Raw genomic sequence first — 22,851 nt, 5'->3', positions numbered from 1 at the left:
TCTACATTTGTAATAGTGTAATAAGTGTATTTAGTTATACTTATTGCTGCTTGCAGCTATATTTATTATTATGTTATACTTTAGCTATTGAACATTTTTTGAAAAATTGGGAAAATGTGGCGCAAATCTTTGAATATATATTCTTTCAGAGCGAACATTTTTAACTTTTTAACTAAATCTTTGCTTCTGGGGAGGTCCCTGGAACAACATATTTTGAGATGGGGGTCGGCGGATCCAATTACAGATCATTTTTGGGGGTCCTTGACATGAAATATTGAGCACCATGTGATACAGAAACATGAGGTATTTCAGAAAACTGTGCTTTCTTTCTCCACCTCTAGGAGAGGGAGGGTCCTGAGGCGCGGTTCATCTGTGCGTACTGGAAGAACCTGAGCGGAGGGTCCTGGGCCACGGACGGCTGCAGCCGGTCGTCTGCTCGCTCCAACGCCACACACACCGTGTGTCTCTGCCGCCATCTGAGCAGCTTCGCTGTGCTGATGGCACTCTACCCACTGGAGGTGAGGACAGGCGCGCAACGCTACGCAACGCAATGCACCGCACCCCACTGCAACGCTACGCTACGCAACGCTACGCTACGCACCGCAACGCACCGCAACGCAATGCACCGTGTGTCTCTGCCACCATCTGAGCAGCTTCGCTGTGCTGATGGCACTCTACCCACTGGAGGTGAGGACAGGCGCAACGCTACGCAACGCACCGCACCCTACCGCAACGCTACGCAACGCTACGCTACGCACCGCAACGCAATGCACCGTGTGTCTCTGCCACCATCTGAGCAGCTTCGCTCTACCCACTGGAGGTGAGGACAGGCGCAACGCTACGCAACGCACCGCACCCCACCGCAACGCTACGCAACGCTACGCTACACTACGCTACGCTACGCAACGCAATGCACCATGTGTCTCTGCCACCATCTGAGCAGCTTAGCTGTGTTGATGGCACTCTACCCACTGGAGGTGAGGACAGGTGCAACGCTACGCAACGCACCACACCCCACCGCAACGCTACGCTATGCAACGCTACGCTACACTACGCTACGCTATGCTACGCACCGCAACGCAATGCACCGTGTGTCTCTGCCACCATCTGAGCAGCTTAGCTGTGCTGATGGCACTCTACCCAGCTTGTAGATCGGCGTAAAAACAGTCATTACGACGGCATCAAGGCCCGCCAAAATACATTTTAATCGACTACATCAACTGTAGATTTAGTCGACTAAAATCTCATGATATTTAAACATTCAATATTGCTTTATTTTTTCATTCTTTCCAACTGTAGCATCAGAAAAAAAACGAAATTACGTTTCTCCTATAGTTAAAAAGACAACACAGGCTCATACAATAATAAATATATCAGTGCAAGACAATACTGAGTATAAATAAGTCCTAATAAAAAACTACAGGAATCCATAACAAAGATAAATAGAAATTTACTCGACTAAAACTAGACTAACCACGACTCCAAGGCGACTAAAATGAAAACGATTTAAGAGACGACGGCTAAAACTAAAAAAATCTTTAAATTTGCTGCCAAAAACGACAACGAACGAACGCTGTCTCCTGTTGTCTCTCTGTGCTGCCAGCCTTCCTTCCAGCAGGAGGTCCTGGTCCTCTAACTGTCTCTCTGTGCTTCCCCAGCCTTCCTTCCAGCTGGAGGTCCTGACGCGGGTCGGACTGGTCCTCTCCCTGCTGTGTCTGGCGGCGTCCATCGGGACCTTCTGGCTGTGCCGCTCCATCCAGGGAACGCGCACCACCATCCACCTGCACCTCTGCGTCTGCCTCTTCATCGCAGACCTTGTCTTCCTCGCCGGCGTCGAAAAGACCAAACCGGAGGTTTGTTTACATTTAGTGCAGCAGATTGAAACCGTTTCAGCGCTATAGCGTTTATTGAAAAGTTTACTCGGTATAGCGTGCCACCGAGTGGCGCGCTATACCGAGCGCAGGTCTGCTATTATTATTGCTATTATTGCCATGTAGGTCTGCTATTTTTGAGAAATCGTGAAAATGTGACGCAAATCTTTGAATACAAGTAAGACGCGCAAACGTGTGAAGCGAACGCAGCTCGTAAATTGCAATAACAACAATTAGAATAAATTACGTACTTTTTTTTTCTTTTTAGTTAGTAATTTTTTTTAAGTTTTCTACTGTGTGTGTGTGTGTGTGTGTGTGTGTGTGTGTGTGTGTGTGTGTGTGTGTGTGCTACAGCTGCGCCTTCTGGTGGCGGGCGGGTGGTGTCACAGCGGGACTGACACACAGACAGACAGACATGAGCTGCAGGGTCTCATAGTTAGTGCTCATTGCGTTCGCAATCATTGCGTTCGCAATAATACTCTTTCAGAGCCAACGATTTTAACTCAAATCTTTGCTCCTGGGGGGGGGGGCGGAGGCATGGAGGCATATTACATATAATTGAGCACAAAAACAGTCTTAAGTCCAAATTTCATTCTGACCCCTCCACGAAAAGGCCTCGTTGTCCTGAACCCTTATCTATCATTTATACATTATGGATCAATAGTGTGGACTTAAGACTGTTTTTCGTCTGTGGCATTCAATTTTTGGGGTTCTTGACAATCATGAAATATTGAGAACCACTTAGATAGAAACATAGGTATTTCAGGAAACCCGTCAGCATTTTTTAGAAGACACATTTTGTTAAATTTCGACGTCATCCCTAAAATAATGGGTTCACGTCCCTAATGGTTTCTTCCAGGGCGGCTGCAGGCTGGTGGCTGCAGGCTGGTGGCTGCAGGCTGGTGGCAGCCCTGCTCCACTATAACGTCCCTAATGGTTTCTTCCAGGGCGGCTGCAGGTTGGTGACTGCAGGCTGGTGGCTGCAGGCTGGTGGCGGCCCTGCTCCACTATAACGTCCCTAATGGTTTTCTTCCAGGGCGGCTGCAGGCTAGTGGCTGCAGGCTGGTGGCAGCCCTGCTCCACTAACCCTAACCCTAATGGTTTCTTCCAGGGCGGCTGCAGGCTAGTGGCTGCAGGTTGGTGGCTGCAGGCTGGTGGCTGCAGGCTGGTGGCTGCAGGCTGGTGCCCTGCTCCACTAACCCTAACCCTTATGGTTTCTTCCAGGGCGTCTGCAGGCTGGTGGCTGCAGGCTGGTGGCTCCATTACTTCTTCTAACCCTAATGGTTTCTTCCAGGGCGGCTGCAGGCTGGTGGCTGCAGGCTGGTGGCTCCATTACTTCTTCTAACCCTAATGGCTTCTTCCAGGGCGGCTGCAGGCTGGTGGCTGCAGGCTGGTGGCGGCCCTGCTCCACTATAACGTCCCTAATGGTTCCTTCCAGGGCGGCTGCAGGCTGGTGGCTCCATTACTTCTTCTAACCCTAATGGTTTCTTCCAGGGCGGCTGCAGGCTGGTGGCTGCAGGCTGGTGGCGGCCCTGCTCCACTATAACGTCCCTAATGGTTTCTTCCAGGGCGGCTGCAGGCTGGTGGCGGCCCTGCTCCACTAACCCTAACCCTAATGGTTCCTTCCAGGGTGGCTGCAGGCTGGTGGCTGCAGGCTGGTGGCTGCAGGCTGGTGGCGGCCCTGCTCCACTATAACGTCCCTAATGGTTTCTTCCAGGGCGGCTGCAGGCTGGTGGCTGCAGGCTGGTGGCTGCAGGCTGGTGGCAGCCCTGCTCCACTATAACGTCCCTAATGGTTTCTTCCAGGGCGGCTGCAGGCTGGTGGCGGCCCTGCTCCACTATAACGTCCCTAATGGTTTCTTCCAGGGCGGCTGCAGGCTGGTGGCGGCCCTGCTCCACTATAACGTCCCTAATGGTTTCTTCCAGGGCGGCTGCAGGCTGGTGGCGGCCCTGCTCCACTATAACGTCCCTAATGGTTTCTTCCAGGGCGGCTGCAGGCTGGTGGCGGCCCTGCTCCACTACTTCTTCCTGGGCTCTCTGTGCTGGATGCTGCTGGAAGGGGTCCAGCTGTACCGCATGGTGGTCCTGGTCTTCAACACCACCATCCGCCCGCTCTACCTCTACGCCGTGGGCTACGGCACGCCCCTGGCCGTGGTGCTGGTCTCTGCCGTCAGCAGGCCGACAGGCCATGGCACTGAAACACAGTAAGTGTGTGTGTGTGTGTGTGTGTGTGTGTGTGTGTGTGTGTGTGTGTGTGTGTGTGTGTGTGTGTGTGTGTGTGTGTGTGTGTGTGTGTGTGTGTGTGTGTGTGTGTGTGTGTGTGTGTGTGGAGAAAGCATGGAAAGGGAGAGAGGCCACGGGCACGGACACAGCTCCACCTTTAGACCAAGGGGGCAGTCAGACAGATATTTAACCAGGGGGGCAGTCAGACAGATATTTAACCAGGGGGGCAGTCAGACAGATATTTAACCAGGCGGGCAGTCAGACAGATATTTAACCAGGGGGGCAGTCAGACAGATATTTAACCAGGGGGGCAGTCAGACAGATATTTAACCAGGGGGGCAGTCAGACAGATATTTAACCAGGGGGGGAAGTCAGACAGATATTTAACCAGGGGGGCAGTCAGACAGATATTTAACCAGGGGGGCAGTCAGACAGATATTTAACCTGGGGGGCAGTCAGACAGATATTTAACCAGGGGGGGAAGTCAGACAGATATTTAACCAGGGGGGCAGTCAGACAGATATTTAACCAGGGGGGCAGTCAGACAGATATTTAACCTGGGGGGCAGTCAGACAGATATTTAACCAGGGGGGCAGTCAGACAGATATTTAACCAGGGGGGCAGTCAGACAGATATTTAACCAGGGGGGCAGTCAGACAGATATTTAACCAGGGGGGCAGTCAGACAGATATTTAACCAGGGGGGCATTCAGACAGATATTTAACCAGGGGGGCAGTCAGACAGATATTTAACCAGGGGGACAGTCAGATAGATATTTTACCAGGGGGGCAGTCAGACAGATATTTAACCAGGGGGGCAGTCCAGATATTTAACCAGGGGGGGCAGTCGGACAGATATTTAACCAGGGGGGCAGTCAGACAGATATTTAACCAGGGGGCAGTCAGACAGATATTTAACCAGGGGGGCAGTCAGACAGATATTTAACCAGGGGGGGAAGTCAGACAGATATTTAACCAGGGGGGCAGTCAGACAGATATTTAACCAGGGGGACGTCTGGCTTCAGTCCCCCCAAAAAACATCACGAACCATTTATTGTGTTCTTCAGACGCTCGGCTAGACCGGAACCCGGCGCGGAAATAATAGACCGATTGATCTTTTATTTACACAGTCCTTAATGGAGTGGTTTGTTGTGCATCGATTGGATGCCAAACATCACCTGGTGTTCTGATTGGATGCCAAACATCACCTGGTGTTCTGATTGGATGCCAAACATCACCTGGTGTTCTGATTGGATGCCAGTGTTGTTTTTGGCATAAAATTTCTATTTTAGTTTTAGTCGTTGTCTCTTGAATAGTTTTCACTGAGTTTTAGTCACATTTTAGTCACCTGGAGTGTTCTAGTTTTAGTCGACTAAATGTCATACGATTTTAGTCGACTAAATCTACAGTTGATTTAGTCGACTAAAATGCGTTTTGACAGGCCTTGATGTCGTTGTAATGACATATTTTACACTTTGGTTGCATGCTGAAAATAGCAGATCTACTTTCAGCATGCAACCCAGCATAAAACTGGATCTCTCGTCCACTAGTCCCTTCCTAACATTTTAGTCTAGTTTTTATTTGTTGACAAAATTGTCAGTATATTTAGTCTTGGTTTTAGTCATCATAGATTCATTTTTATTTATTTTTAGTCAGTGAAAAAAGGTAGTCGACAAACGTCTCAGTTTTAGTCGACGAAAACAACACTGTTGGATGCCAAACATCACCTGGTGTTCTGATTGGATGCCAAACATCACCTGTGTGTTCTGATTGGATGCCAAACATCACCTGGTGTTCTGTGTGGAAGGACGTCTGAGAACAAAGCGTCTTCCTCACATCACGTCATGTCTCATGACGGGAACAACAAGCCGGACAGAACGCACCGGAACCCCGTTTGGTTTGTTTTAAAGCGTTGAAAGATCTACAAGTCTGTTGAGCTTGTAGGTCTGCTATTTTTGAAAAATCGTGAAAAATGCGGCGCAAATCTTTGAATGTATATTATTTCAGAGCGAACGTTTTTAACTCTAGTCTTTGCTTCTGGGGGGGGGGGGGGGGGGGTGTCTGAAACAACATATTTACAGATATACGTTTTCATTTAGTTTTAGTCACCTGGAATGTTTTAGTTTTTGTCTAGTTTTTGTCGACTAAATGTCATAAGATTCTAGTCGACTAAATCTACAGTTGATTTAGTCGAACAAAAATGTGTTTTGCCGGGCCTTGATGCCGTCATAATGACTGTTTTTTTTTTTACACTTGCATAAAATAGCAGATCTACAAGCTCACAACGTGTCGCGCTGCGACACGTTGTGAGCTTGTAGATCTGCTATTTTCAGAATGCAACCAAGTCCAAGTGTAAAATGACTGATGTACTGGATCTCTTGTCCACTAGTCCCTTCCTAACATTTTAGTCTAGTTTTTAATTATTGACGAAATTGTCAGTATATTTAGTCTTAGTTTTAGTCATCGTAGCTTAGTTTTATTTACTTTCCATGTAGTTTTCGTCAGTGGAAAAAGGTAGTCGACGAACATTTTTTGTCTTAGTTTTAGTCGACGAAATCAACACTGACACACACACACTGCGTGCACACGCACGCACGCACGCACACACACACACACACACACACACACACACACACACACACACACACACACACACACACACACACGCACTCTCCCTCTCCCTCTCCCTCTCTCTCCCTCCTAGCGGTCACTAACGTCTCTCTCTCTCTCTCTCTCTCTCTCTCTCTGTCTCTCTCTCGTCCCTGTCAGCTGCTGGCTGTCTGGAGCATGGCTGAGTCAGTGTGGTCATTAACGTGTTGCGGTCTCTCTCTCTCTCTCTCTCTCTCTCTCTCTCTCTCTCTATCTCTCTCTCTCCCTCCTTGCGGTCACTAACGTCTCTCTCTCTCTCTCTCTCTCTCTCTCCCTCCCTCCCTCCTTGCGGTCACTAACGTGTTGCGGTCTCTCTCTCCCTCCTAGCGGTCACTAACGTCTCTCTCTCTCTCTCTCTCTCCCCCTCCTCCCGGTCAGCTGCTGGCTGTCTGGAGCACGGCTGTGTCAGTGTGGTCATTAACGTGTTGCGGTCTCTCTTTCTCTCTCTCTCCCTCCTTGCGGTCACTAACGTGTCTCTCTCTCTCTGTGTCTCTCTGTGTCTCTCTGTCTCTCGTCCCGGTCAGCTGCTGGCTGTCTCTGGAGCACGGCTTCATCTGGAGCTTCTACGGCCCCGTGTGCCTCATCATCGTCCTCAACGTGTTCTTCTTCATGGTCACCGTGTGGAAGCTGGCCCAGAAGTTCACCAGCATCAACCCCGACCTGTCCAAGCTGCGCAAAATCAAGTCAGTCTCTGTCTGTCTGTCTGTCTGTCTGTCTGTCTGTCTGTCTGTCTGTCTGTCTGTCTGTCTGTCTGTCTGTCTGTCTGTCTGTCTGTCTGTCTGCGTGCGTGCGTGCGTGCGTGCGTGCGTGCGTGCGTGCGTGTCTGTGTGTGACATGTGACAGTAGTCTATGGTTGGTAAAGCTAGACATCCAGAATTAGGTCCACAGTGCTTAGAGTTAGGCACTAGTCCATGGTTGGTAAAGCTAGACAGCCAGACTTACCCACCTGGCAGAGGCCAACCTCCTGGCAGAGGCCAACCTCCACCTGGCAGAGTCCTGATGGCACCATCAGTCCAAGACCGTCAGCTCACTGGACCCGGTTTGCTGCCGTGTGTGTACGTACGGTGGCTTGGATGAGGATCAGTGTCTCCAAATCTGAGGCCATAGTTGTCTTCGTTCCTACTATCACCTATGGTCATGAAGTGTTCCTACTCTCACCTATGGTCATGAAGTGTTCCTACTGTCACCTATGGTCATGAAGTGTTCCTACTCTCACCTATGGTCATGAAGTGTTCCTACTGTCACCTATGGTCATGAAGTGTTCCTACTCTCACCTATGGTCATGAAGTGTTCCTACTCTCACCTCTATGGTCATGAAGTGTTCCTACTCTCACCTATGGTCATGAAGTGTTCCTACTCTCACCTATGGTCATGAAGTGTTCCTACTCTCACCTCTATGGTCATGAAGTGTTCCTACTCTCTCCTATGGTCATGAAGTGTTCCTACTCTCTCCTATGGTCATGAAGTGTTCCTACTCTCACCTATGGTCATGAAGTGTTCCTACTCTCACCTATGGTCATGAAGTGTTCCTACTCTCACCTATGGTCATGAAGTGTTCCTACTCTCACCTATGTTCATGAAGTGTTCCTACTCTCACCTATGTTCATGAAGTGTTCCTACTCTCACCTATGGTCATGAAGTGTTCCTACTCTCACCTATGGTCATGAAGTGTTCCTACTCTCACCTATGTTCATGAAGTGTTCCTACTCTCACCTATGGTCATGAAGTATTCCTACTCTCACCTATGGTCATGAAGTGTTCCTACTCTCACCAATGGTCATGAAGTGTGGGTCATGACCGAAAGAATATGGTTGCGAATACAAGCGGCCGAAATTAGTTCTTTGACAGGTGGCTGGCGGATGAGATGAGTCACACGAGAGAGACTCGGAGTAGAGTCACTGCTTCTTCGCCTGGAAAGGACCCACCTTATGTGTTTCAGGGCAACTTGTTGCTCTGGAGGTAAGTCTGGAGCTCTCTGGTGGAGCTGTTGCCCCTGCTACACGACTACGGATAAGTGGTTGATGGATTACAATTTACAATTTAGGCATTTAGCAGACGCTCTTAATCCAGAGCGACTTACATTAAATAGATCTCATGAAAACATTTATCAAGAAACATGCGTAAGCTAAGAAAGTAACAGTGGAATATCTATATAATGAAGCTATACATATAAGCTATACATCTATACTACTATGCTATACATATGTACTATGACGTGCTATGACTACATACAATGCAATTATAGTGCTGTCTACATAACATGCTATAAGTCTGTATAAAATGTCTAAATGGCTATCTAAGGGGGTGGGGTAAGTGCTATGGGCCATGATGGAGTCTGAAAAGGTGGGTTTTCAGACTACAACGGAAGATTGGGAGTGATGCTGCAGTTCTGACTGCAATGGGAAGTGCATTCCACAGTTTTGGAGCCAGAAGGGAGAAGAGTTTGGGACGTGTGGAGCGTTGTCCCGTCGTTTTTAGTGAGGGTACTTCCAGCTTCCCTGCGTTGGCTGATCTGAGTGTGCGCGAGGGTTTGTAGGGTTCGATCATACTTGCAAGAGGTTGGCAGAGGAAGTGTAGCGCCCAGGATTACATTAGATAATTGGCACTGGGTGAAAAGAAAACTGGGTTACAAAATCGTGGATAAAAATGTATAAAAAAAGAAATACTTGCAAGATATGGGGGAGCCATACCTTTGGTTGCTTTGGATGCCAGCATCAGAGTTTTGTATTCTGTGCGGGCAGCGACCGGGAGCCAGTGGAGGGAGCGGAGCAGGCGGGAGACATGTGAGAATTTTGGCTGGTTGAAGACCAAGCGAGCTGCGGCATTTTGGATCAGCTGGAGAGGCTTAAGTGCACATGCTGGTAGGCCAGTAAGGATTCCTGGATGGATGGATGGATGTGTCTCGGCACTTGCTGACCATACTGTTGGACCGCTAGCTCACATAGCACCTCCTAGTTCTAAGATGTACATCTAGCTCACATAGCACCTCTTAGTTCTAAGATGTACATCTCATCCAGTTTACTCTTCTCCAACCATTCCTCTCCTCCACAGAGGAGGAGAAGATCTCCCAGCATGCAACAGCACATCCCATATCTCCCAGGCGGGCCTTCCCCCTTGGGCGTGAGCTTCTTCCAGGAGAAGGTCTCTGGATTGAACTTCCACAGATCATTGAAGGACTTCAGCGGCCTCAAGCTGCGGCCACCGAATATGTAGAGTTCTCCGTTGTAGGCGAACGCCGAATGTTCTCCGCGTCCGTCTGGGAGAAGCTGTGGAGAGGACTGGTGCTGCTGCTCGTTTGGAGGAAGCCAGCAGTCGTTCTCTGTGTCAAACACTCTGACGTCATTGTACATGACAAAGGTCGTGTTGGCCTCCGCGTCTGGCGATCCCCCGAATACAAACATCTTTGTCCCGATGATGGTAGCAGAGTGATGTTGTGGCTCTTTCCCTGGCTCTTTGTCTGCTACAGACCAGGTCCATGTGTCCGTGTCCAACTTGTATCTTACAGGATAAGTTGCGGTATTCATCTATGAATGTGTTGTGCGTTCCGTATAGATACATGACGTGCTCGGAGACGCACGCTGAATGACCACTCATGGCCTCTGGAACCTTCCCGAACGTCTCAGGCTTGGACCATGTGAGATTATCCACGTCAAAAGCATAAAGCGTGTTGTCGTCTTCATTTGTGTATCCTCCCCAGAGGTATACTGCGCTGTCTACGAGCACAGCCGTGTGGTGGGTGCGATTGGAGGGAGCGCTGCGGTCCGCGCACAACAACGCTTTCCACTTCAGCTCGCGCCTCTTCGACTTCTTTGACTCTTGGAATTCCAGGACGTGCGGTTCCATCCTTCCTTCCTCCAGACTTCCCGGGAAGAAGAGCACCCTGTCCCCCACTGTCACGGCTGCATGGCCACACCTCTTTGTCCCGCCCAGCGCGACATCCCTCACACAGGAAGAAACTACCTAAACGTCCCTCACACAGTAAGAACTACCTAAACTTCACTCGCACGGTGAGCACCACCTCGTTAGACGACCGAATGTTGTTTGGCGTATTGCGCCTTCTTATATAGCATGTTGTGATGTCACTGGAATCTTGACCAATCCGGTATTGTGATGTCACGTGAAGCTTGACCAATCCGGTATTGTGATGTCACGTGAAGCTTGACCAATCCGGTATAGTGATGTTTTAGATTAGATTGGATTCAATGTATTGTCACTGCACATAGTATACAAATACTTTGACAATGAAATGAAGAGTGGCGTCTAGCCAGAAGTGCAATATACAGTAATGCAGTAAATGAGAGAATACATGCAGAAAATGTACAGTATGTACAGTAATGTATACAGAATAATAAATAGATAAATAGAATAAATAGTAATGAGTATGATGGTAGAACCAAGCATAATCTGGATAAGTATATTATAAGAAATAACTGTACAATGCAAGTAATGCATGTATAGCATATATACAGTATGCACACCCACCCCACACATACCCACACTCTATCGCGTCACAATCACAATACAAGGACAAGACCAGAAAACCAAATATCCCTCCACAGACACGTACCTGCCCCCACAGCAACAGGTTCTCACCCCCAACTCGTCACTTATTGCAGGACTGTCAGTTGCGTCCCAATTAGACTTTCCCGGTCCTGCTAAAAGTGACAAGTTGGGGCCTGGGGGCGTAAATGTGTCAAGTCACGTGACCCCGTGGACCCCGTGGAGCGACCTGTAACATAAATGACATTGTGTGTTAGTTTACAGCTGTCATGTTGTTTAATGTTTAGTTAAATGACATTGTGTGTTAGTTTACAGCTGTCATGTTGTTTAATGTTTAGTTAAATGACATTGTGTGTTAGTTTATGCCACCATGTCTTTCTACTCAGTCGGTGGAGGGCTGTGGGCAGTTCAGAAACCCGTCCACCAGTGACATCATCGTTAGGCAGATTTTCTTTTTTAACTATTTCCCCCCCCCCAGGTACGTATATATACGGACCCAAACGTAGACTCTGTCTATTGTAAGAGAAGTTTTTGCATGAGAATACTCCCACTGCAGTGTATAACATTGGTCTATATAACGGTTGAGTCCCACTGCAGCGTCTAACATTGGTCTATACAACGGTTGAGTCTCACTGCAGCGTCTAACATTGGTCTATATAACGGTTGAGTCTCACTGCAGCGTATAACATTGGTCTATATAACGGTTGAGTCACACTGCAGCGTCTAACATTGGTCTATATAACGGTTGAGTCGCACTGCAGCGTCTAACATTGGTCTATATAACAGTTGAGTCCCACTGCAGCGTCTAACATTGGTCTATATAACGGTTGAGTCACACTGCAGCGTCTAACATTGGTCTATATAACGGTTGAGTCCCACTGCAGCGTATAACATTGGTCTATATAACGGTTGAGTCACACTGCAGCGTATAACATTGGTCTATATAACGGTTGAGTTTCACTGCAGCGTATAACATTGGTCTATATAACGGTTGAGTCCCACTGCAGCGTATAACATTGGTCTATATAACGTTCGAGTCCCACTGCAGCGTATAACATTGGTCCGGTTCCTATGGTAGAAAAATAATGTAGATCTGCTATTTCTGAAAAATAGCACTTCTGAAACAACACACCCACAGCTGTTTGTTCTGACGTAGGGTGTGTTTTTTTTGTCTCCCCCTCTCCTCTCCAGAGCTTTCACGGTGACCGCCATAGCACAGCTGTGCGTGTTGGGTCTCATGTGGGTGTTCGGGGCCTTCCTGTTCGCGCCGGCAGTAGTGGCGGTGGAGTACATGTTCGTTATCCTCAACAGCCTGCAGGGGGTGCTCATATTCGTCCTGCACTGTCTGCTGTCGAAGCAGGTACAGCATAATGGGGTTTTTACACGCACGCACAGCACGCACGCACGCAGACAGACAGACAGACAGACAGACAGACAGACAGACAGACAGACCTTCAGTGTGTACTGTACCAGTCAAACAATTAAAACCTGAGGATTTCATTGAGTGGTGTAATGCCGCCCCCTGCAGGTCAGGGAGGAGTACGTCAACTTCTTCTCCTGCATCCGACCCAAGAAGAAGTACTCTGACCTGAGTACCACCAACCCTTCATCTTCCTCTTCTCACGTAAGTTACTGTACTGTACTGTACTGTACTGTACACACCCTATTGTGTAATATTGCGATTATACAACAGTAACCATTAAAAAAAAAAAGAAAAAAAAACGTCAACTCAATCATTTTTGAATGCCAGATTTTGCCACCACGACGGCAGCATGCTAACTGCTAGCCTAGCCACTTGGCCGCGGGTAGCTCTGCTCTGTCGAGACTCGTATGTCTCATCGCCACAGCTGATCTAAGTTATGTTTTGATTAGGTGTGCGGTCAGGCTCGTTTGAAGCATGGGTAGATGGCTATTTCAACCAATCAGATTGCTTCCTCGAAACTACCTGTTGTATCATTTAGACCAGGGCTGGGCAACTTTGACGATGGAGAGGGCCACTATATTTCCACACTCACTCCAAAGGGCCACATTGACCACTAGAGGGCCACTATATATCGCCACATTGCATATTAGTATTGTAGCTCAAAATGCGTCGTGCTGCGATGCATTTTGAGCTTGTAGATCAGCAATTTTTTGCTATATTTAAATTGAAATCCTGAATTATTTTTTGCAATTTCTAAATTGCAATCCTGAAAAGTATTTTTTTTTTAATTTAATTTCTAATACCTTTCAAATGCCTTTAATTCTAGTTATGTTAACTTTATGAAAATACAAATACATTGGACATAAACAAAGTCAATACAATTTTAATACTACTCATTAAGCTACTAATTTAGACTAAAGTAATACTCAAAGCCTGGTCGTGTTTGCATATGTTTGAAATTGTAACAGCTGAAATCAATACTACTGTATATCAGTATTGTGATATTAACCTGAGGGCCGCATTAAGTGAAGGTGGGGGCCGCATGTGGCCCCCGGGCATGATTTAAATTGACTGTCTTAACACGTACGTGTGTGTGTGTGCGTGTGTGTGCGTGTGCGCGTGTCTTTTAGGGGAATCGGAGCGCTCGTCACACAGGAGAATCAAGAATATGAAGAACTCCACCTCTCCGTCCATCAGTTATCGATCCGTTATCGACCCCCCCCCCCCCCCATCCGTTATCGATCCATAGACACTTGATTGTCTGGATGCCGGGTTTTGCTGAGTGTGTATTCTGACGTCGGGTGATACATACATATTAATATATCCATTCTAAAATAGATATTTTTTATCCCACGATTTTGTAACCCATTTTTCACCCCTGTGTCAATCATCTAATGTGATCCTGGGCTCTACACACCCTCCGCCAACCTAGTCCCCATATATGGGGGACAAGGGGAGAGCAACAGACTTGAACTCATGCTTCCTTCATGCCTGAGTGTCCAAGTTGCTCCTTTACACCTGACAGGGGGGAGTTTCCCTGGTTGGACGCAGCGCGTGGAAGGAACACGTTATTCCAACCAGTTCCTTTCCCCTCCATCAGGCGCCCGGCTGGCCAGGGGGAGGCAGTTTAGTGACCAGGATTACTGCATGTTTTTGTGAGGGTACCTACCCTAGGGGACACGGGGAGAACATGCAAACTCCACACAGAAAGGCCCTTTCGCCAACCCCACCTTCGGGTATGGGCACTATATCCATTCTACCGAGGCTGCCAGGATTGTTTCATTACCTCGGGAGCACAACGCCAAAGTAAAGACACCCCCCCCCCCCCCCCCCCGGAAACTATCCGGAAAGAAAACGTTGAAATATTTTGCTAGCTTACCTTGCTTTCGTTTTCATTTATACGCGAAATAGTCCAAAGCGTTCATATTTTGAACGAGAGGCGGATGAGAAGCCAGAAATGAAGCGCTTATATATGCATCAGATCAAAACCACGGAGAGCGTCCTGGATCAGGAGAGACGAGGTGTTCTATCTGCCGCGCTAACAGCTAAGTGAACGGGACGCTAATATGAAGGATAAGAGCGAAGCGTAGGCCTATGGTGGCCTTAGAGTCAAACTAAAAAAAAAGAAAGAAAAGAAAATAATTCCGAATATTCTTCTCTCGTTTGGTATCATTGAGGATGCCTTTGAATCCGTCGGTGTCTTAGAGTATATATTAATAGAGACGGCACCGGATTTAATTCAATTCAAAGGAGCTTTATTGGCACGATGAATATGACATATGACCTTATTGGGCTGCATTCAAAGACACCTGACTTGTGTCTGACACCTGACTTGTGTCTGAACACAGCTTTGATGGATGTGTTCTAGATTCTTAGATTCAGCTGTGCCCCCAGAACTGCCCATCACCTTCAAAACTAAAGCATTAGCTGCAACAGAAATAATGGCTGTAAACAAACGAATTAAGCAAAACAAACTAAATAATACATGCGTTAAATTATATAGAAAAGATACTGAATTACCACAAATATTTAATAGCTCCCACAAAAATGTTTGGTCAAACCACATGGGCTTCCATTTGAAATGCATTAGAGTGGCCATTAAACACAGACACAAGACAGGTGTCTTGAATGTGTGAACGCAGCCCAGTAAGGGCATATGTCGACCCCGCCCGCTCACCTCCGCCTCACCCCCTCCTGGTGCTGCGGCCATCTTGGATCCTAAACACAATATAAACAATGGGAGAGGGGTGGGGCCCTGGAGACACCCCAGAGCTAAATGGTAGTTTGGAACCAAATGGACCCTTATGGGTCTGTAACTCTGAGAGTGTAAAAAACTAAAAATGGAACAAAATGGATCCTAACATGGTCCATTTGGTTCCATTTATACACTCTCAGAGTTAAATAAACATTGATTTTACAATATAAATTGGGGTCCCTGGTATATCTATTCAAATGGGGGTCCGCTGGGTAATTAGTGTCAATTTGGGGGTCCTTGAATTGAAAAGGTTTGGGAACCTCTGCTGTAGCCTATATACATGTTTATTCAGGGAGTTAAAATAAAATAAATAAAGCAAAGGTACTTTATCATTAAATCACCCACAACATATCACAGTATTGATATAAGCTGTATAGATTCTAGATATTTATTTCTAAAAGCACACATGACGTGATGAGTCCCATTGGTGATGACGGACACATGTGCATCGCTGTAGATTTTAAACGACGATGATGGAACAAAATAAGTGACATTACGGTCACTTATGGCTCTTCTTTACCGCAAGTAATTATGTTATAATTCACAACCTGTGTTCTAGGGCTTGTATTGGATCTTTGGTGAAGATTTATTTTGCTATACAGTGGATGGATGCTCGTTGCCATGTATTCCACTCCGACGTTGTTTTGTTGACACGTACAGCAGTGGTTTTCAACCCTTTTCATATCAAGGCACATTATTTATTGGGAATTTGAGCCACGGAACCACCATTTGATGAGATTTAGCATACCCAAAATGTAGAATATTTAGTTGTCGTTGGACAAGACTTTGTCCACAATTCCATGCGGTATTGATGTTGGTACCATTAGGAGAGATAACAGGCTGTATTGATGTTGGTACCATTAGGAGAGATAATAGGCTGTATTGATGTTGGTACCATTAGGAGAGATAACATGCTGTATTGATGTTGGTACCATTAGGAGAGATAACAGGCTGTATTGATGTTGGTACCATTAGGAGAGATAACAGGCTGTATTGATGTTGGTACCATTAGGAGAGATAGCATGCTGTATTGATGTTGGTACCATTAGAAGAGATAACATGATGTTGGTACCATTAGGAGAGATAACATGATGTTGGTACCATTAGGAGAGATAACAAGCTGTATTGATGTTGGTACCATTAGGAGAGATAACAGGCTGTATTGATGTTGGTACCATTAGGAGAGATAACAGGCTGTATTGATGTTGGTACCATTAGGAGAGATAACAGGCTGTATTGATGTTGGTACCATTAGGAGAGAAAGCATGCTGTATTGATGTTGGTACCATTAGGAGAGATAACAGGCTGTATTGATGTTGGTACCATTAGGAGAGATAACATGATGTTGGTACCATTAGGAGAGATAACATGATGTTGGTACCATTAGGAGAGATAACAGGCTGTATTGATGTTGGTAGCATTAGGACAGATAACAGGCTGTATTGATGTTTGGTACCATTAGGAGACATAACAGGCTGTATTGATGTTGGTACCATTAGGAGAGATAACAGGCTGTATTGATGTTGGTACCATTAGGAGAGATAACAGGCTGTATTGATGTTGGTACCATTAAGAGAGATAGCATGCTGTATTGATGTTGGTACCATTAGGAGAGATAACAGGCTGTATTGATGTTGGTACCATTAGAAGAGATAACATGATGTTGGTACTATTAGGAGAGATAACATGATGTTGGTACCATTAGGAGAGATAACAGGCTGTATTGATGTTGGTACCATTAGGAGAGATAACAGGCTGTATTGATGTTGGTACCATTAGGAGAGATAACAGGCTGTATTGATGTTGGTACCATTAGGAGAGATAGCATGCTGTATTGATGTTGGTACCATTAGGAGAGATAACAGGCTGTATTGATGTTGGTACCATTAGGAGAGATAACATGATGTTGGTAGCATTAGGAGAGATAACATGATGTTGGTACCATTAGGAGAGATAACATGATGTTGGTACCATTAGGAGAGATAACAGGTTGTATTGATGTTGGTACCATTAGGAGAGATAACAGGCTGTATTGATGTTGGTACCATTAGGAGAGATAACAGGCTGTATTGATGTTGGTACCATTAGGAGAGATAACAGGCTGTATTGATGTTGGTACCATTAGGAGAGATAACAGGCTGTATTGATGTTGGTACCATTAGGAGAGAGAACATGATGTTGGTACCATTAGGAGAGATAACATGATGTTGGTACCATTAGGATATATAACAGGCTGTATTGATGTTGGTACCATTAGGAGAGATAACAGGCTGTATTGATGTTTGTACCATTAGGAGAGATAACATGCTGTATTGATGTTGGTACCATTAGGAGAGATAAACGGCTGTATTGATGTTGGTACCATTAGGAGAGATAACAGGCTGTATTGATGTTGGTACCATTAGGAGAGATAACAGGCTGTATTGATGTTGGTACCATTAGGAGAGATAACAGGCTGTATTGATGTTGGTACCATTAGGAGAGATAGCATGCTGTATTGATGTTGGTACCATTAGGAGAGATAACAGGCTGTATTGATGTTGGTACCATTAGGAGAGATAACATGATGTTGGTACCATTAGGAGAGATAACATGATGTTGGTACCATTAGGAGAGATAACAGGCTGTATTGATGTTGGTACCATTAGGAGAGATAGCATGCTGTATTGATGTTGGTACCATTAGGAGAGATAACAGGCTGTATTGATGTTGGTACCATTGTGAGAGATAACATGATGTTGGTACCATTAGGAGAGATAACATGATGTTGGTACCATTAAGAGAGATAGCATGCTGTATTGATGTTGGTACCATTAGGAGAGATAACAGGCTGTATTGATGTTGGTACCATTAGGAGAGATAACAGGCTGTATTGATGTTGGTACCATTAGGAGAGATAACAGGCTGTATTGATGTTGGTACCATTAGGAGAGATAGCATGCTGTATTGATGTTGGTACCATTAGGAGAGATAACAGGCTGTATTGATGTTGGTACCATTAGGAGAGATAACATGATGTTGGTAGCATTAGGAGAGATAACATGATGTTGGTACCATTAGGAGAGATAACATGATGTTGGTACCATTAGGAGAGATAACAGGTTGTATTGATGTTGGTACCATTAGGAGAGATAACAGGCTGTATTGATGTTGGTACCATTAGGAGAGATAACAGGCTGTATTGATGTTGGTACCATTAGGAGAGATAACAGGCTGTATTGATGTTGGTACCATTAGGAGAGATAACAGGCTGTATTGATGTTGGTACCATTAGGAGAGATAACAGGCTGTATTGATGTTGGTACCATTAGGAGAGAGAACATGATGTTGGTACCATTAGGAGAGATAACATGATGTTGGTACCATTAGGAGAGATAACATGATGTTGGTACTATTAGGATATATAACAGGCTGTATTGATGTTTGTACCATTAGGAGAGATAACATGCTGTATTGATGTTGGTACCATTAGGAGAGATAAACGGCTGTATTGATGTTGGTACCATTAGGAGAGATAACAGGCTGTATTGATGTTGGTACCATTAGGAGAGATAACAGGCTGTATTGATGTTGGTACCATTAGGAGAGATAACAGGCTGTATTGATGTTGGTACCATTAGGAGAGATAGCATGCTGTATTGATGTTGGTACCATTAGGAGAGATAACAGGCTGTATTGATGTTGGTACCATTAGGAGAGATAACATGATGTTGGTACCATTAGGAGAGATAACATGATGTTGGTACCATTAGGAGAGATAACAGGCTGTATTGATGTTGGCACCATTAGGAGAGATAGCATGCTGTATTGATGTTGGTACCATTAGGAGAGATAACAGGCTGTATTGATGTTGGTACCATTGTGAGAGATAACATGATGTTGGTACCATTAGGAGAGATAACAGGCTGTATTGATGTTGGTACCATTAGGAGAGAGAACATGATGTTGGTACCATTAGGAGAGATAACATGATGTTGGTACCATTAGGAGAGATAACATGATGTTGGTACCATTAGGATATATAACAGGCTGTATTGATGTTGGTACCATTAGGAGAGATAACAGGCTGTATTGATGTTTGTACCATTAGGAGAGATAACAGGCTGTATTGATGTTGGTACCATTAGGAGAGATAAAAGGCTGTATTGATGTTGGTACCATTAGGAGAGATAACAGGCTGTATTGATGTTGGTACCATTAGGAGAGATAACAGGCTGTATTGATGTTGGTACCATTAGGAGAGATAACAGGCTGTATTGATGTTGGTACCATTAGGAGAGATAGCATGCTGTATTGATGTTGGTACCATTAGGAGAGATAACAGGCTGTATTGATGTTGGTACCATTAGGAGAGATAACATGATGTTGGTACCATTAGGAGAGATAACAGGCTGTATTGATGTTGGTACCATTAGGAGAGATAGCATGCTGTATTGATGTTGGTACCATTAGGAGAGATAACAGGCTGTATTGATGTTGGTACCATTAGGAGAGATAACAGGCTGTATTGATGTTGGTACCATTAGGAGAGATAACAGGCTGTATTGATGTTGGTACCATTAGGAGAGATAACAGGCTGTATTGATGTTGGTACCATTAGGAGAGATAACAGGCTGTATTGATGTTGGTACCATTAGGAGAGATAACAGGCTGTATTGATGTTGGTACCATTAGGAGAGAGAACATGATGTTGGTACCATTAGGAGAGATAACATGATGTTGGTACCATTAGGAGAGATAACATGATGTTGGTACCATTAGGATATATAACAGGCTGTATTGATGTTTGTACCATTAGGAGAGATAACATGCTGTATTGATGTTGGTACCATTAGGAGAGATAAACGGCTGTATTGATGTTGGTACCATTAGGAGAGATAACAGGCTGTATTGATGTTGGTACCATTAGGAGAGATAACAGGCTGTATTGATGTTGGTACCATTAGGAGAGATAACAGGCTGTATTGATGTTGGTACCATTAGGAGAGATAGCATGCTGTATTGATGTTGGTACCATTAGGAGAGATAACAGGCTGTATTGATGTTGGTACCATTAGGAGAGATAACATGATGTTGGTACCATTAGGAGAGATAACATGATGTTGGTACCATTAGGAGAGATAACAGGCTGTATTGATGTTGGTACCATTAGGAGAGATAGCATGCTGTATTGATGTTGGTACCATTAGGAGAGATAACAGGCTGTATTGATGTTGGTACCATTGTGAGAGATAACATGATGTTGGTACCATTAGGAGAGATAACAGGCTGTATTGATGTTGGTACCATTAGGAGAGAGAACATGATGTTGGTACCATTAGGAGAGATAACATGATGTTGGTACCATTAGGAGAGATAACATGATGTTGGTACCATTAGGATATATAACAGGCTGTATTGATGTTGGTACCATTAGGAGAGATAACAGGCTGTATTGATGTTTGTACCATTAGGAGAGATAACAGGCTGTATTGATGTTGGTACCATTAGGAGAGATAAAAGGCTGTATTGATGTTGGTACCATTAGGAGAGATAACAGGCTGTATTGATGTTGGTACCATTAGGAGAGATAACAGGCTGTATTGATGTTGGTACCATTAGGAGAGATAACAGGCTGTATTGATGTTGGTACCATTAGGAGAGATAGCATGCTGTATTGATGTTGGTACCATTAGGAGAGATAACAGGCTGTATTGATGTTGGTACCATTAGGAGAGATAACATGATGTTGGTACCATTAGGAGAGATAACAGGCTGTATTGATGTTGGTACCATTAGGAGAGATAGCATGCTGTATTGATGTTGGTACCATTAGGAGAGATAACAGGCTGTATTGATGTTGGTACCATTGTGAGAGATAACATGATGTTGGTACCATTAGGAGAGATAACATGATGTTGGTACCAATAGGAGAGATAACAGGTTGTATTGATGTTGGTACCATTAGGAGAGATAACAGGCTGTATTGATGTTGGTACCATTGTGAGAGATAACATGATGTTGGTACCATTAGGAGAGATAACATGATGTTGGTACCATTAGGAGAGATAACAGGTTGTATTGATGTTGGTACCATTAGGAGAGATAACAGGCTGCATTGATGTTGGTACCATTAGGAGAGATAACAGGCTGTATTGTTGTTTGTACCATTAGGAGAGATAACAGGCTGTATTGATGTTGGTACCATTAGGAGAGATAACAGGCTTTATTGATGTTGGTGCCATTAGGTAAGCGTCATTTTACGCTCTCAAAGAGTTAAAGATCTATAAGGGGTCCATTTGGTTACCAACTGTCCATCATTCAACTGGGGACCACCTGGAACCCCCTCAAGGACCCACTGGTTGAAAACCACTGGCGTACAGCCATAGCTTATGTCGCTGAATTGAGGACGTGGACCAGTAGGCCAATAGAAGATATGTTGAATTGTTATTGTTGTTGCACTTTCCTTTTGACCCTCGACATTTTTTGCTCTTTCCTGTCAAGATGTAGCCTTAATGTTTAAGCGGGGGAGTTCCACACGGTATTTTCTATTTGTATTTTTGTTTTTTAAGTGTGAATGTCTTAAGAAAGGCTTTCCCAAGTTTGAATGTATACTATATTATGAACATATTTTTCTATTTTGTTGTTGTGTTTTATATGTTGGTACTTCTTAAACATTTCGCAATTTTTTTTGTATTAAAGCAAATATGACAATAATCTGAGATGTGTTTGCATCGTGGGTGTATAAAGGCAGTGTGAAAATCTTGTATGTTTGGATCATATAATAGGTCCTCACTAATAATCATGAAAACAATGGCGCATTTTTTTTCCTACTCGGTCTGTGTCTCATAGGAGGGATGTGGGCAGTTCAGAAACCAGTCTGTGTCTCATAGGAGGGCTGTGGGCAGTTCAGAAACCAGTCTGTGTCTCATACAGTAGGATGGCTGAGGGCAGTTCAGAAACCAGTCTGTGTCTCATACAGTAGGAGGGCTGTGGGCAGTTCAGAAACCAGTCTGTGTCTCACAGGAGGGCTGTGGGCAGTTCAGAAACCAGTCAGTGTCTCATAGGAGGGCTGTGGGCAGTTCAGAAACCAGTCAGTGTCTCATAGGAGGGCTGTGGGCAGTTCAGAAATCCATCCACCAGTGACATCATCGATGGGGAATACAAGCTATATAGAAACTGCAGGCTTTCTAGTCCTGAAAAGTTGCAATGCGAAAATGGAAGCCATCGTTCTCACGATAAACATTATTTGTAAAAAACATGTTTTTTTTGTTTATAACAAATCTGCCTAATGATGTCACTGGAGGACGGTTTCTGAACTGCACACGGCCCTCCTATGAGACACAGACTGAGTAGATTTTTTTTTTATCATTGTTATTAGTGAGGACCTATTATATGAAGATAGGTTGAAAAGTGGTGAAGTTGTCCTTTAAGCAATATGTTATACTTTAGC

General features: G+C 45.1%; 1 protein-coding gene across 2 annotated transcripts in view; it reads left to right on the top strand.

The window, feature by feature from the left end:
- The window catches only part of LOC310858144 (adhesion G protein-coupled receptor E5-like), a 49,118-nt gene extending 27,003 nt beyond the window's left edge, over positions 1-22,115 (top strand). For both annotated transcript variants that reach the window (XM_083764226.1, XM_083764225.1), the window contains exons 12-18: positions 342-518; positions 1,659-1,853; positions 3,857-4,074; positions 7,266-7,424; positions 12,433-12,601; positions 12,770-12,865; positions 13,795-22,115. In XM_083764226.1, the coding sequence (XP_083620352.1) occupies positions 342-518; positions 1,659-1,853; positions 3,857-4,074; positions 7,266-7,424; positions 12,433-12,601; positions 12,770-12,865; positions 13,795-13,836 (1,056 nt within the window). In that variant the 3' untranslated portion in view covers positions 13,837-22,115. The remainder of the gene's footprint in view (positions 1-341; positions 519-1,658; positions 1,854-3,856; positions 4,075-7,265; positions 7,425-12,432; positions 12,602-12,769; positions 12,866-13,794) is intronic.
- Positions 22,116-22,851: the final 736 nt, after the last annotated feature.

This window comes from Protomyctophum parallelum, assembly GCF_964188405.1.
Source record: "Protomyctophum parallelum genome assembly, chromosome: 5".
Taxonomy (NCBI): domain Eukaryota; kingdom Metazoa; phylum Chordata; class Actinopteri; order Myctophiformes; family Myctophidae; genus Protomyctophum; species Protomyctophum parallelum.
Note: the sequence above shows the minus strand (reverse complement) of the source record. Positions and strands in the feature narration are given on the sequence as shown.